Source organism: Miscanthus floridulus, chromosome 14, assembly GCF_019320115.1.
Source record: "Miscanthus floridulus cultivar M001 chromosome 14, ASM1932011v1, whole genome shotgun sequence".
Lineage (NCBI taxonomy): Eukaryota > Viridiplantae > Streptophyta > Magnoliopsida > Poales > Poaceae > Miscanthus > Miscanthus floridulus.
The window spans coordinates 23507714-23523157 of record NC_089593.1 but is presented as its reverse complement, the minus strand read 5'-3'; the positions used below and the strand labels follow the sequence as shown (position 1 = coordinate 23523157).

The window sequence follows — 15444 nt, the reverse complement described above, 5'->3', positions numbered from 1 at the left end:
TATATCAGCCGGTGTTCACTGCGAACTTGGTTTGGTGCTTCTTGTGGTTTCATTTTTTTTCTCAGGTCTTGTTCGTTCTTTTTGCAGCCATAGCATTTATATAAAATCTACTAACATACTCTCTCCGTCCCAAAATATCTGTCGCTTTTGCTTCCCGAGAAATAATTTTAACAAAATATATATTAAAAAATAATAATATTTATAATACATAATTGGTATCATCGGAAAGATCTTTGAATCTAGTTTTTTTAATAAATTTATTTGGAGATACAAATGTTGCTAGTATTTTCTATAAATCGAGTTAAACTTGTGACACGAAAACCAAAAACGACAAATAAACTGGGACAGAGGGAGTATCTCAGTACTCTAGTGCACAGTAATTTTTTTCTCGGAAACGTAGCAGAACTGCACTTCTTCATTATATTTAGAAGAAATCAGCACACGGTAATTAATTAATTAAGGAGCCATCTCAAAACTTATTATTATTATTTTCTCTCGGATCTCGGCGCCACGCATACATTATCCCAGACTTTGCAGTGGCGAGCTTGATCCTTGCAGTAACTAGCAGTACTGCTAGTATGTATTATGTAACAGGACACTGCATCGATCAGCACCATGATGCATGGTCGTCCATGGATCATATCATGGCTTCACGGGGATGGATCGGTGTAGGTGCATAACCATGCATGATCAGTACACATATCTCGGAGGGTCGTCGGTATCCCGGTGATGGCCGGCCGGCCGGCTGATTAGTAGCTGTAGTTCTTGACGAACATGCCCTCCTTGGCCTCGGCGGCCTCGCCGTCGGAGGTGTACTTGCCGAGCTGCGCGAGGGAGTTAGCCTTGGCGCGGAGCAGCAGCGCGTCCTGCGCCGCCTTGACCTTCTCGGGCTGGCCGCCCCAGGTCTTGAGGCAGGTGTTCTGCAGCGCGCGGGCGTAGGAGAAGGACACGTGCCACGGGTTGGTCCCCTGGTTCATGGCGTTGAGGTTCTGCGTCGCCTCCACCTCCGACTGGCCCCCCGAGAGGAACATGATCCCGGGCACGGCGGGCGGGATCCGGCGGTGGAGCAGCTTCAGCGTGTACTCGGCCACCTTCTCCGGCGTCGCCCGGTCCTTGGCCTCCGCGCCCGGGGTCACCATGGACGGCTTCAGCAGGATGCCCTCGAACATCACGTTGTTCTCCGCCATCGCGTAGAAGGTCTCCGCCCACACCTTCTGCGCCACCTCGAACGTGCGCTCGATCCCGTGCTCCCCGTCCAGCAAGATCTCCGGCTCCACGATCGGCACCAGCCCGTTGTCCTGCAGGAAGGTCGTCATGCAGCAGCTGGTCATGCGATGCATGCAGCCGATAATGGCAGCAAATAAAGAACCAACCAACCAACCTGTGAGATGGCGGCGTAGCGGGCGAGGCCCCAGGCGGCCTCCTTGACGGCTAGCTCGGAGGGGCCGTTGGGGATGCTGACGACGGTGCGCCACTTGGCGAACCGGGCGCCCTGCTGGTAGTAGGCGGCCTCGCGGGAGGCGAGGCCGTCGAGGCCCTGGCACCAGGACTCGTTGTTGGAGCCGGCGAGCGGGACGAGGCCCTTGTCCACCTTGATCCCCGGCACGATCCCTTGCTCCACCAGGATGTCGACGATCTTGCGGCCGTCAACGGCGGACTGGTACAGCGTCTCCTCGAAGAGGATGGCGCCGGAGATGTACTGGCCCAGCCCCGGCGCCGTCACCAGCAGCGTGCGGTACGCCTGCCGGTTCGCCTCCGTATTCTCCAGCCCGATGGACGCCAGCCGCTTCCCGCACGTCGCGTTCGACTCGTCCATCGCCAGGATGCCACGCCCCGGCGACGCGATCGTTTTCTGAGCATCCATGCATGCACTTCAGCAGCAGGAGCCAGGAGGAAGAAGAAGAGATTGACCAGTGCTATGACGGAGCGTACGTACCGCGGTCTTGACGAGCTCATCGGCGTAGGCGGAGGCGCGGACGACCATGGAGACGGTGGGCCTGGGCGCGGCGGCGGCCTGCCGGGTGGCGCCCCATTCGGACTTCTTGGGAAGGAAGGAGGACTTGAGCAGGCTAGCAGCGACCATCTCGTGTTGCTGTCTCTCTTAACTTGTGAAGAAGACTACTGGTATGGCGGTATCCTAGCTGCCTAGGATCGGAACTCAGCTACTAGCTCACTGACCTCAGACAAGGTTCAGGTTCACACTTCACAGCCGTCTTAGCTTCTTCTGCTTCCTTAGTGATGAGAGCTGCAATCATCTCCCATATTTAAACAAGAAAAAAGCCAGCAGCACACCGGGGTAACCAGGGTGCACAAGAGCACAAGGGGATATGAGTTGTGAGGCCGAGGTTGCGCTCTGGATTTCGGTGGCTGACGCGTCATGCTTGGCTGCCTCTCACACTGCCTTGGCTCCAATCCAATCCTGTAGCCATCACCAATCACCAGCTTTTCCTTTGTCCTGATTCCTCATGCTCTGGGGCAGCTGCTGGCACACCATCTTTTCTTTTCTGTAATTTCCATCCCCATTATCCATTTCCATCTGTGCCTTGTATGGTTAAACCAAAAAGGTTAAATAAAGCTGCAACGACGGACCCTGCTGCATGCAGCTCAACCATGGGAGTTGCTCACCTAAAAAAGGATCGCCGGGACGGACAGAGACCTGCAGCAAGTTCTGTGGACGCACCTCGCCAGCCAGTGTCACCCGTACGTAGGTGCCGGCGGTGATCTCCCATCGTCCGTGGATCGATTCGCACGCTTGGCAATGGCCGCCGCCGTAGTTTTCGTCGAATAATGAGGGTCTCTTGGGGGCTTGTGACGATGGCAACGCCTGCTGCTGCGAGTTGTTTGTTGCCATGCCCTGTGCTTCATGTGACTCACTCACTCAGGGACGGACGGACGGCCTCTCTCTCGCACCAGGCTGCGTGCGGCTTCTTGTGGTGCTTAACTGAAGAACAAGAATGGACATTCAGGGCAGTCCGATTGCGGTCCTGACTCCTGCCTGCAGATCATCGGTCACGACAAATGATTCAGTGATCTTCATGTACGGGGAGAGGCCGAAGCCGAACTGTTCCTATCTTTGATCATTGATTACATTACATCCAAGAGATCACTGGATGGCAACACATACAACTTGCTCCTGGCAACAAGACAAGAGTAAATATCTCTGCAAGAACCTGGAGCACAACACTGGTTTAACCATGTCTGAACAAATGCTCTGCACATGGTATCATCAGATTCTGAATCCCTATCATGTTCCTTCACCACATGAAAATACTGCCAAACATAGGAGCACACAGAAAAAACACACACATAATTTGCCATAGTATCATCCACAGCATATATATGAAGCGCCTTTCCTCATCAGTTGAGAGTTCAGAAAGATGGAAAAGCAAGTGATACGTGAACAGCAGCTGGCAAGGATGAAGGGAGACAAATGATGTAACCATTCCTAATACTGTGACGAGGAAAAAACAATGAGTTTTGTCAAATCATCAATAAGAAATAGGTTCATGAGAACATGTTTACAAATCCGTCGATACTTCAAATGGAGACCTAGGTGCCTACATTATGGGACAACAGCCCATTTTACACTGACAACAAAGATCAGTAATGGTACAAACCTGAAATTACCAACAACAATCATGACAAGACAACAGAGTAGCATAGCATGTCATCTTCAGCACCTAAAATTTGTCACTGATACCACAGAATGCTTTCCACTAACTACTAGTACCACTGAGAAAATTTAAACAGCTTTTTCTGTGGCACTGGTACTAGATTAACTAATCAATCTGTGAAAGTTGATGAGCCACGCTGAACTTCAGATGGAAGCATCTGGAAAGCAGAATCCTCTGATAAAAACTAGGTCTCAGCGGGCTTCAAGAGTTCACCAAGATTCACATGCAAGCTGTTCCTCATGGTTCGCCTTCCTGCTCCACCAGCATTGCCCTTTCTCATCATCGCAGCAAACTCACTATAATCAATTTGCCCATCCTGGAAAGTGATGTATAATTTGACAGCACCCAATTAAATGAAGATGAGACAACAGACAAGTACGGAGATGGAGACGAAAAACAAGAAGGATGAAGAAGACTAACATTGTTCTGGTCCACATCTTTGATCATATCCTCAAGATGAACATCAGAAAGACCGAACTGCTCGCATGCTTGTGAGAGCTCATCAATTGTTATGAAGCCACTCCCGTCCTTATCGAAGAATGCAAATGCCGACACCAAGCTTTCCTCCCTCTCCAGTTTATTCATGTGCAATGTAGCCGCTAAGAACTCTCCATAATCAATGGTTCCACTGTTGTCAATATCAGCCTGATACAGAGGCCAAGCCCAGATTACAATCTCAATGATTCATCCAACCAAAGGATGCTCCAGTAGAACTATTTTATTTGGAAACACTTGATATAATAGTAGCACTTACTGCATCCATCAAAGCCTGGATTTCAGGTTCCATCAGATCTGAGCCCACCCTTTTCAGACCATCCTTCAGTTCATCATAAGTTATCGTCCCGCTGTTGTCAGTATCGATCATTTTGAACAACTCCTTTAAACCCCCAATCTCCTCCTCAGATAGACTTTCAGCAATCACCTGCACGAACCAAAGAAATGCCTCTGAAAAGATCAATTTCGATGGACATTGCATGTTGCACATGCTGTCTGTCACTTATCATTTACCAAGCATTTTTGCAACTTCATGACATGCTTATTGTGTCAGACAATATTGCACAACCCATAGTGGGAACCTGAGCATTACTTGTTCTAGTATGTGTCAGACAATTAAGCAAAAGCACCCTTCTCTTCAAAGAAAAAAGAAAGGACAACACATTTTTCTGAAGGAAGAAGTCAACATAACCCCCTCACGTATTGAGGGTGGTCTACATAACCCCCTGAACTATAAAACCAGGTATTGTACACATTAAACTTTGTAAAACCGGACAAATAACCCCCTGGGTGGTTTTGCATATGTGGCGCTCCACGCTGTCTACCTTTGATGACGAGGCCTCTAGGCTCCTGGCAGCGTGCGGGATGGAAAATTTCCTCTGTTTTTCGTTTCTGGGCGGGACCGTGAGAGGCAGGCGGTGGCAGAGCATGAGCGGCGACGGCGTATTGTGCGGCGGCCAGCGGCTGCGCATCTTTCCTTGTGGCAGCAGCCAGCTGCGACGGTTGGTTGCTGCGGCACACAGCAGCTGAGGTCGGGGGCGGCAGGCGGCGGCCGCGGCCAGGGGCTGGGTGGCGGGCTGCGACGGGTGACGGCTGCGGGCAGTCCTTCGGTGGATCAGCCCCTGCGGCAGCAGTGGTGGTGCTGGCCCCAGGCGGTGGCGGCAGGGCAAACACCGTCGCACCAATTGCGGCCCCATCGACTCCGGATGCACGTCCGGTTCGCCACGGAGCTCTACAACCTGGCCAAGCCCCGGCACAAGAACCTCGTGCAGCTGCGTGGGTGGTGCACGGACCACGGCGAGATGCTCGTCGTCTATGACTACTCCCCAGGGGTCCAGCAGCAGCGCTCAACAAGGGATAGTACATTAGTACCTACCAATCTTGCCGAACTCGCAGAGTGCATACACGACATACAGATGTTAGCTCTTTCACACACAGCCTGTGAGGCCAAACCACCAATAAACAAGAGTAATAAGAAGAAAAGAAAAAAGAAGTTACAGAGAGAGGCAGGCAGCAGGGGGTTATGTAGACTTTTTCCTTTTTCTGAACCTCTGTTTTGAAAGTTACCATTGCTGGCATTCGTGGCATCCTGCTGCTAGTGTTAGGTGGCCTTTAATCATGGGTTCAATAGCTTTTGCTGATCGGTAGTCATAGATTACCGTGGCTGGCATCCAGGTCTGGCCATAGTGCAGCTGAAGGGATTGGAGACAGCAGGGTTTGGGTACGCGGGGACTGTTCTTTTGGAAAGAAAAAAGGTTCCATGAATTATGAAAGAGAGGTGCAGGTGGCATGGAGGCCAGCTTTTTGGCAGAACCACCAACCCACCATAAAAAATAACAATAGGAGGTTAAATGGCCTTGCTTCAAAAGTTTCAGTTTTTAAGCAGATGTGTATACATTGGCCTTTCTGAAAAATAAAGGGGAGTAATATAGATTTACATGTTCACAAAAAAATCTAGTTAACATGGAAAACAAGGAGAAAGAGAAAGGAAAAATACATGCGAAGTTAACTTATTGCACAAAACTAGTAGTAGGTTGCAAGGGAGTGTTATAACAGAAATGAAGCATGAACCTAACATCGCCACTAAACAAAGTTCTGAATTTCATTTGCAACATAATTACATATCGACAATGGGATAAAAAGATCTTACCCTCAATGCCATCTTCTTGAGCTTGTTCATTGCAGAAAAGTTTTTCAGCCTTGACAAAACAGCAGAATCAATAGGCTTATCAGGTGCAACAGCATCATCAACAATCCATGGATGACCTGGCATAGTCAATGTCAATAAAAATGGCACAGGAGCACAAGCATGCATATGAAATCTAAGACAGAGAGGGAGGGAAGGCATGAAGGCAGAAAACTTACATAGAACCTCATGAGCAGTCAATCTCTTCGTAGGATCCCGGGTAAGCATCTTACGGACTAGATCTTTAGCGCTATCAGAGATACTTGGCCATGGTTCAGATTCCAAATCAAGTTTGCCTCGTAAAATCTGCCTGAAGATCCCTGCTTCACTCTCTGAAGGGAGGGGAAAAATAGGAAAAAAAACTACACATGTAAACATGCAAATATCGATAAACAGAAATGGATCACGACCTAGCAATTTGATGGTTGGAATAACAAACAGTTTACCTGCCCAGAATGGGGGTACACCACATAGCAAAATGTACAAAATCACTCCAGCACTCCATACATCAGCTTCTGGGCCATAGCATTTTTGAAGCACCTCTGGGGCAACATAATAGGGGCTCCCAACAACGTCAGCAAATTTATCACCTGGAGAATGGAAAGGGATAGCTTTCAGTGTGTGTTCTGTTAATCACTTAAGCAAGCAGAAGAGAACAATAAATCAACTGAAAACTTCATTAATCACTATGCACTATGTTAATAGCAGCTGACGTTTAACACAAACTGTATTAGATGTGTACAAGAAAAGACAGCTCTTGCTATCAACCTTGAAAGCCTTATTACTATTAACAAGGATTAAGTATGAGATGTTATTATAGTTTCGATGTCTGTGATAGATTTTTTTTATGCTAGCAAAATAAGATGTTATGCAAATGACACTAATACTTAATAGGCTTGCTGATGTACCAGAAAGGCAAAAACAACTAATAAGAGCACTACTCCCTACCAAACGCAATGCTAGCCGTTTGCCCACATATCACTAGAGCATGAGGGACCAAATAGCAACACTATAAAGCACAAATTTCAAACCAAATAGAGCCACAAACATTGCATAGATACGCACCGGGTTTGTAGAACACGGAGAGCCCAAAATCAGTGGCCTTGAGCGGGGCATCCTCGGCGGTGCTCGCGAAGAGGAAATTCTCCGGCTTGAGGTCCCGGTGCATGACGCCGAGCGAGTGGCACCCCTGCACCACCCCGACAATCGTCCTGATGAGCTGCGCGGCGGCGCGCTCTGAGTAGTGGCCCTTGGCGACGATGCGGTCGAAGAGCTCGCCGCCGGCGCAGAGCTCCATGACGAGGTGGACGAAGAGCGCGTCCTCGTACGCGCCGCGGATGCGAACGACGTTGGGGTGCTCGGAGAGGTGGTGCATGATCTGGATCTCGCGCCACACGTCCTCGTAGTCCTCGCGGCACAGCAGCTTGCGCTTGGGGATGGACTTGCACGCGTACTCGGCGCCGTCCGCCTTGCCCACGCACTGGTACGTGGTGCCGAACTGCCCCTGCCCCAGCTTCTTCCCGATGCGGTAGTGGTCGCGCACGTTGTCCGTCTTGTGCGGCAGCACCGACGCCGGCCGCCCACCCGACCCCGCCGTCACCGGCGGCGGCAGCCGCACGTGCGCATTGGCGCCGCCCGCCTTGCCCCTGCCCGGGCCTTGCGGGTCCGGTTGCATTGCCTTCGGCGGCGGCGGTCCCTCCCCGGATCAAGAACCGTAACCGAACGGACGCCCTGGCTTTCCTCGGCAAAACGTGTGGCAAGGCTCTACCACCGGTCAGAAACGGAAACCTTTTCCAACTCCGGGGGACGATTCCTGGTTACTTTCCAGAGGGATTTACACCGATTCAAACCGAGCGACTGAAAAGATTGGATCTCGGCGCGGGGAACCCTCGCCTATGGGGAATCTGGGGGAATGGCTGACGAATTGGGCGCGACAAAGGAGCTTTAGCGGAGGTTTATGGGCCTACGCGTGCCGAGGAACGGAGGCGAGAAGCCAACAACGGCAAGGCGAAGACGCTAAGCAACGGGGTTGCTCTGTTTTCCTGTTCCCTTTTGGATTGATTGATCGATTCTTGCGGGGATTTAAAGAGAGGTCACATGCGAAGGTTGGATTTTTCCTCCATGTGAGGGTGGAAATCTAATCGGCCAGGTTTGGTGATTGCTCGGAGCTTGGATTGGGTCTGCAAATGGGAACGGATCGCTAGGGCATGTGGGGGAGCACGTCGGTGGTTATCGTCTTCGCCTCCTTGGCGAGAGGCGGAGGAGAGGGGAGGAGACAGGAGGAAGACAACGTGGTCGGAAACTTCCCTTTCCTATTTTTTAATTATTATTTAATTTGTTTTCCTTCCTTTATTATCCAACTAGTATCTCTTGCCACTCACTTACTGGATCTGTTAAATAAATATATATACTCCTCCTATATAAAACTTTTAACTGCATATCCTTTATGATGAGATGGCTTTGTAGTTTTTTTTATTACCCATTCAATCTAGAAGTATTAATAAAGACTAACTTTGAAACTCATGGTCTATTTACCTCACTATTTAATTAGGATATTAGTGTTCTTACCCTTTGCTTTAAGACTAACCGCAATTTTACTCTTGTTTGTTTTTGTGATTTTACCGTTGATTTTTTTTTAATTTGTAGCCACCGTTTGCCATAGTTCACACTTAGTTAGCTAAAAGCAAATAAATAATTAAAGAAATAAAAGACTATACGAACCCATGATTTTATTCTAACTCTCCTGGCTTTCGTCAATGCTTAATTACGCATGTGTAACTAGTTAAAGTTTACTTAGATTTGGAATATCTGTAAATCGATTTCATGTTGAGTCAACTCCCGTCCAACATCAATCCCTGAAGGAGCTCTTTTGTAAAAAAAATGTTTCAAAAATATTGTCCAAATTTTCATATTAAAATAGAGGTTAAAATCACAGAGAACTCAAAACACATGGGGGCAAATTCACATGGAAAAGGTAGTTTTTGAAGGCAAAATGGCACTAAACAGAACAAGCCTAAGCTCTCCTTTGTTTTGATACGATAGGAGCAAAATCACAATTAGACTTTAAAGCAAGGGTAAGAACACAAGAGCCACATTTTAATCTAATTGCGATGCCTTGACAAACTAATATTGGCACGTCATGGGAAAGTTCAAATCTATATATTCTCAAATAATTTGTTTACAAAGCTAAGGTGATAAATTGGCACCCTAATCCAATTCTAGTGTGAACTGGTATGAACAGTTAATAAATGATGGTAGGCATCGATCAACTAATTCCCTTCATTCATTAGCTTATACAATTCGAGGCTCATGGACTATTGCTAGGAGCCATCGTTGCAAGCCACTATCCAGATTGGATAATTTTCTATGTTAAATTAAATTGAGAACACAATGTTAAAATCATGCCAATTCCGCAATTCGGGGCCCATAATTTTGTCTCCTGATTGATGATGGTAATGTAGTGCCTTAATATGTGCATTTTTGTCTAATAGATACCGTTCTCCATTTACAAGTTATTCAAATGCAATATTCCATCAATCAATTATTGGTTTTTCTGCGCCCAAACTAGTGCTATAATATGGACATTTCTTTTAATTATACTAACATCTTCAATTACATCTTATTCACCTACTAAGGTCCAGCTTTACCTGTCGCCCGTATTTGCGATGCTATTATCCTACTATAGTAATGCTATTTCTCTGGCCCTCTAAAATGAATTGAAATCTAGTGAAGCTACTTATCTTCTTTTTGCTCTAGGTCCACTACAATGAAGAAGCTAGAGCTGGTAGAAGCCTTATAAAATGGAACTTTTTTATGATCATTTATTGTTTTTTAATATGTAAGAGCATCTTCAAGAGTTCCCCTATCCAATTTTAAGTCAAATTAAGGTTTGTCAACAAAATTCACCCCCCCCCCCCCCCCCCCCAAAGGTCCCATATTCAACATCCTACATTTAGTGCTATCCTAAATCATACTCCCTCTCTCTCAAGTTTGAGAGAACATGTTGTCTTTCGTATTTATTTGAGATAAGGAAACCGTTGGAGGAGAAATATTTAGGGGAAATGTTTTGAGTTAGGATGCACCCTATATGAGAATGACTCTTGGAGATGCTCTATGGACACCATAAATTGTATTTTTCTTGTGGTTGGGGTGGAGGAGGGGAAGAGGGAAGTGGTTGGGTAATAAACAACAATAATCTTGTTGGCCAGTTAAGTAAATAAAGTTTTCAACAATGTCTTTAAATTCTTATTTTTATTATTGTTACTTTTGAAAATGGAAGCTACTTTTTTTATAAGAAAAATGGAAGCTACTTGTGTGAGTTGTGTAAAAGAGAAAGCATATGTGTCATACCAATGGTAAGTCCTGAATTACATCAAAATTTTACTTCGATAGGTACGATACTATATATTTTTCTTGTGACTTACATAAAATGATTTGATATCCCCATTTACGCGTTTGATGGGTTCATTTATGTTTTTTTTTTTTTTTTTTTTGCAACACAGGGTGAGCCTACCAGCTTTCTTGACATATATGCTCAAAAATAATAAAAGAAGTTTTGCAAAGATGCATGAGGAGGAAGATGTGTCAAGATGTGCAATGGAATGAACAATAATACTAAACAAGGACACGATGGAAGCTTATAAAAATAAATAAAATAGGAAATGACAGTGAAAGCCGTTAATTTTTCAAAGAGAACGTGCGTCCCCACTAATCACGTTCACGTCTCCTTGTCATCTTTGACTTCTTGCACCAAACTATGGGCAAGTCTTACGATGAACCCAAAAGCATTAGATTCTCCTCAACATCAACAAAAACAAATCGTAGAAAAAGTTTCTAGTGTTTCATGGCTCTCTGAAACTGCCGCCGTTGCTTTCTTGTTCTTCCACTAATTAAGGTGTCGGAACTGTGTTTCTGAAATTCCTGTTTTTTTTTTTTTTTTTTGAGAATCTGAAATTCCTGCCGTTGCCTTCTTATTCATTTGTAATATGCCTTTTTTCTGTTTTAACCCTGAAAATTAAACTCTAATGCCAAATAGCGAGAATAAGCATATATATAAAGAAAAGGGCAGAGCACATTATTTCTGTTTTGTTCATATCCACCGTGTTTTGGTTTTCCATGTTCCATTAGTCATGATTTCATTTATTTCCATCATTATTACATAGTCAAGCGGCATGGGCAAATAATGAATCTTGATGCCGGACATTTGGACCTCATCTTGATCACTGTCTCTTCAAGAGTAAATTGTACTACCCTCTCTGTCTCACACACAATCTATCGCTTTGTTCATCAGTATGGTTGGTACTGATATTGTTGCTGTGATCATACAAATAAGGAGTATGATTGTTGTTGACATTTTTTTTTTCAGAACATAAGAAAGTAATCACTGCTAAAGCCATGACTGAACAATTAGTAGGAAGACGCTAGCTGATTTGTACGTAAGAACAGTAGAATTTAAGTATTACCAGTTCTGTTCTCTTTGATCTTGGGAAGCATCACCCGCAACTGGGAGGCAGATACTAGTTAAATCACAGTCAGCACATGATTCACAGACCATATGACCAAATTAAATATATACTTGATCCCTCCCCGATCAGTGTGAGTAACTTTATTAATCTCCACTTGAACAAGGATGGGAGACATCAGCCTCGGCAAAGTAACATAGACAAAGGGAAGCCAAGTCAGCACCCACTCCTATCCTACGCAACCTCTTCTGTATTCTATTTCTTACTGGAGCTCGCAGCAGGCCATATGAATGGTCTCAGGGATTTACGAGGCACTGCAAAAGAAAGATTGCCATGCATCTCTTTGTCCCTCAGGAATCATATGCCAAACCATATCAATGACAAATTCCTTCGGGCACATGCCTCAACAGTACAACAAAGAGAAACATCGCAAATTTGAGCGGGCAGTTTGCAACCTTATGCATGTTCATTCATATATCTTTCATATGTTTTGACAATGCAGTTTGCCATCAGATAAGCATTCAGCATAATAATGGCCAAGTGGAGGATGCTCTTATTTTTCTTGAGCAATCCAAGTGGAGGATTTTAATACAAACTTGACTTGTTATATGCTTGACGACTCATTCACATGATAGCTTCCTTTGACCATATCATACTAAGGTGATAGCCACTAACCAAGATTCAGAAAAAAACGAGGCCTGATCTGGACATGCTACAGTGCTGACCATTCAAACTCAAAGCTAAACATTCCAGGTCATCATTGTTGAACTCCAAGAAGAAGAAGAAAAGCTGGTAAATAGTGTTGCCCATGATCCTACAACATTGGTTTATTGTTGATCAGACCTTTAAAGTAAGCATTCCAGAACAGCATGATTCAGCTCCCAGAATTTATAACAGCAAGTGATTATCATGATTCCACAGCTGTGCAACAGATTTATGTTGCTCTGAGTCATCAGATTTTTCCTGTGTCATGTGTGGATGGATGAGATCTGCCTTTCTGCTCTGCTCTCATGGTTCCATGAATCTCACCAACCAACACACCTCTCTGTGGGGCAGTGGCAAGCTTTGGTCATCATTAATCCTTAGCACTAGCACAGCCGCACAAGTGCATGGATGCAAATGGTACATGTCCTTGACTGATGCCGTTGCACCGTGCCTCCTAGTGCACTGACAAGCGAGAACAACATACAGATCGAAGCAGTGGCACAGCACAGGGCTTTGTTTGCAGGCACATCGTTGTACCAGGTCACATGCAAAATTATTTCTCTATTTTCAGTACTGAAAAGGGACCCATATATGTTGGTGCTGGACCCCTGAACTGAAATGGGCCTCGTTCAAACAAACAAAAAATAGAGGTAAATAGGCTCATCATGAGCTCTAAGAAATATCAGAATAGAGCTAAAGAAGCTCTTCTTGTTTTTTGAAAACGCAGGAGAGCTGCGTTTTATTGTATTATAGAGAATGAAAAATGGGGGGTCCCCAACAGGATCCTCACTCATACGGGGACCAAATATGAATGAGGCGATTACACATACACAAGAATAAGACCCATAAAAACAAACCCGACACGACCTTAACTAGAAGGACCTAGTCTGAACAAACCTAGCCCTTCTAGCTTTTTCGCACCAGCCAAACACCAAAGGCTGTGCTCATTCTTCAGCTCACTCCAAATCAAGTTAATCGAAGGTGAGGCCCCCTCAAATACACATGCATTTCTATGTTTCCAAATAATCCAGGCCCCAAGAATAATTAGAGAATTCACTCCTTTCCTGTGCTCCTTGTTAACTCTGTTAATAGTCTTGCGCCACCAATCAGCAAAGCTTAGTTCGTTATGGTGGGGGACACAATCTGCTAGGTTCAAAATAGAAAATAATCTAAACCAAACTTGTCTTGCCACCACACAAGATGTTAACAGATGTTGTATTGTCTCATCTTCTTGATCGCATAGGGGGCATTTATCCGGATGAGAGAGGCCCCTCTTAACGAGCCTGTCTGTCGTCCAACATCTATTACGGATTGCCAACCACAGAAACATTTTGCATTTGCTTGGGGCCCAGGACTTCCATAACCGATGCCAAGGTTCAAAGGTCACAGCACCACAGAAAAAACGCTTTATAGGCAGATTTGGAAAAGTAGCAACCACTTGAATCTAGCCTCCATGTGTGACGATCCTCTTGGTCAGTTAAGGTAAATCCCAAGAGGCCATCCCATAGCTGCAAGAATTCTCTAATACCAATCTAGGAAAGGCCTCCTCGAATATCTCTTGGCCATTGCACATTGGTGAGAGCTGCAGCCACAGTCCGGCTATTGCGAATTCTAGGAGAAACACAAGCATACACAGATGGCGCAAGATTTTCAATCGAACACCCGTGAAGCCACCGATCAGTCCAGAAAAGAGTATTCTGACCATTCCCAACCTCAGTCATGACTGCAATGGCAAAAAGGGTTAGCGAGTTAGAGTGCGAAAGCAGTTCCAGATCAGACCATGGACGATCAGCTTTAGTCTTTTTAAACCATTGCCACCTGATTTGTAAAGCCCAGGCCATCACCTCCAAGTTGGGTATGCCCAAGCCACCAAGATTCAATGGTCTCATGACCTTCTCCCAAGCCACCAGACAACAACCTCCATTAGCCTTATCCTTTCCTTGCCATAAGAAGCCCCTTCTGATTTTGTCTACTGCCTTGATGAACCATTTCGGGACGCTGATGGCAATTAACAAATGAATAGGCATGGCAGAAAGAACACACCAGACTAATGTGGCACGACCAGCCCTGTTCTTGAGAGCTGCCTTCCAGCACGGGAGTTTATCAGCTATTTTCTCAATCCATGGCATAAGGTCCCTCTTAAGAAGCTTTTTGTTTGACAGTGGTAAGCCCAAATACTTGCATGGGAACACCGAGATAGTACATGGCAGAATATCATGAATAGCTGTCAAGGACTCTCCTGCACAACCGATGGGGATGATGTTACTTTTCTGAATATTGGTATGCAACCCTAAAGCGTCACCAAATACCTTGAGAATATCTCTAGTGACCAGCAACTCCTCTTCAATTGGCTTAATAAATATGGCAACATCATCAGCATACAGAGAAAGTCTTTGTCCAACCACCCTTGGGGATAGCAGCTGCAACAACCCCTCACTTGCTGCCTTTACAAATAAAATGTTCAACACATCCATCACTAAAATAAAGAGCATGGGGGATAAAGGGTCCCCTTGTCGAAGACCTCGCTGATGATGTATTAGATCTCCCGGTTCTCCATTCAACAAGATTTGAGTTGATGAAGAGGATAAAAGATTGGCCACCAAATTGCGCCAAGAATTTCCAAAACCCAAATGTTGCAGCACTTCTAAGAGAAACGGCCACGACACCGAATCAAAAGCTTTGGAGATATCCAATTTAAGAAAGAGGTTCTTGGGCTCTAAATAATATCTAATATTGGTGGATGCAACGATCCCAGACTAAGCTTGCCGTTTTAGAACGAACCTTTTTTAAGTAAAGTACTAAATTTGCAAGTCAATTTTCCTTAAGCTAGGCGTATGTCAACAGAAACATATAGGCCCTGTTCGCTGGTCTGAAACTTGGCTGAAAAACACTGTTCCGGCTGGTTTGTTGTGAGAGAAAAACA

At 45.5% G+C, this 15444-nt stretch overlaps 2 protein-coding genes across 2 annotated transcripts; both read right to left on the bottom strand.

Moving 5' to 3' along the window:
- Nucleotides 1–445: 445 nt before the first annotated feature.
- LOC136504590 (fructose-bisphosphate aldolase, chloroplastic-like) lies at nt 446–2238 on the bottom strand. The gene is made up of 3 exons (XM_066499544.1): nt 1937–2238; nt 1382–1852; nt 446–1298 (listed from the first exon to the last, which is right to left on the bottom strand). Exons 1-3 carry the CDS (start codon nt 2081–2083, stop codon nt 750–752), a joined length of 1167 nt encoding a protein of 388 aa, XP_066355641.1. The 5' UTR covers nt 2084–2238; the 3' UTR covers nt 446–749.
- Nucleotides 2239–3461: 1223 nt separating this feature from the next.
- Nucleotides 3462–8406, bottom strand: LOC136504588 (calcium-dependent protein kinase 28-like). The gene is made up of 7 exons (XM_066499538.1): nt 7420–8406; nt 6801–6944; nt 6534–6686; nt 6319–6434; nt 4429–4596; nt 4095–4319; nt 3462–3990 (listed from the first exon to the last, which is right to left on the bottom strand). Exons 1-7 carry the CDS (start codon nt 8027–8029, stop codon nt 3859–3861), a joined length of 1548 nt encoding a protein of 515 aa, XP_066355635.1. The 5' UTR covers nt 8030–8406; the 3' UTR covers nt 3462–3858.
- Nucleotides 8407–15444: the final 7038 nt, after the last annotated feature.

Bases quoted from the DNA above. Each gene is read 5' to 3' on its own strand.
- LOC136504590 (XM_066499544.1), bottom strand. From the start codon at position 2,083: ATGGTCGCTGCTAGCCTGCTCAAGTCCTCCTTCCTTCCCAAGAAGTCC. The intron at 1,853-1,936 runs GTACGTACGCTC...ATGGATGCTCAG, and splicing joins ATGAGCTCGTCAAGACCGCG to AAAACGATCGCGTCGCCGGG. The intron at 1,299-1,381 runs GTTGGTTGGTTG...ACCTTCCTGCAG, and splicing joins GCTACGCCGCCATCTCACAG to GACAACGGGCTGGTGCCGAT.
- LOC136504588 (XM_066499538.1), bottom strand. From the start codon at position 8,029: ATGCAACCGGACCCGCAAGGCCCGGGCAGGGGCAAGGCGGGCGGCGCC. The intron at 6,435-6,533 runs GTAAGTTTTCTG...TGACTATGCCAG, and splicing joins GACTGCTCATGAGGTTCTAT to GTCATCCATGGATTGTTGAT. The intron at 4,597-6,318 runs GTAAGATCTTTT...TGGTTCGTGCAG, and splicing joins TCAAGAAGATGGCATTGAGG to GTGATTGCTGAAAGTCTATC.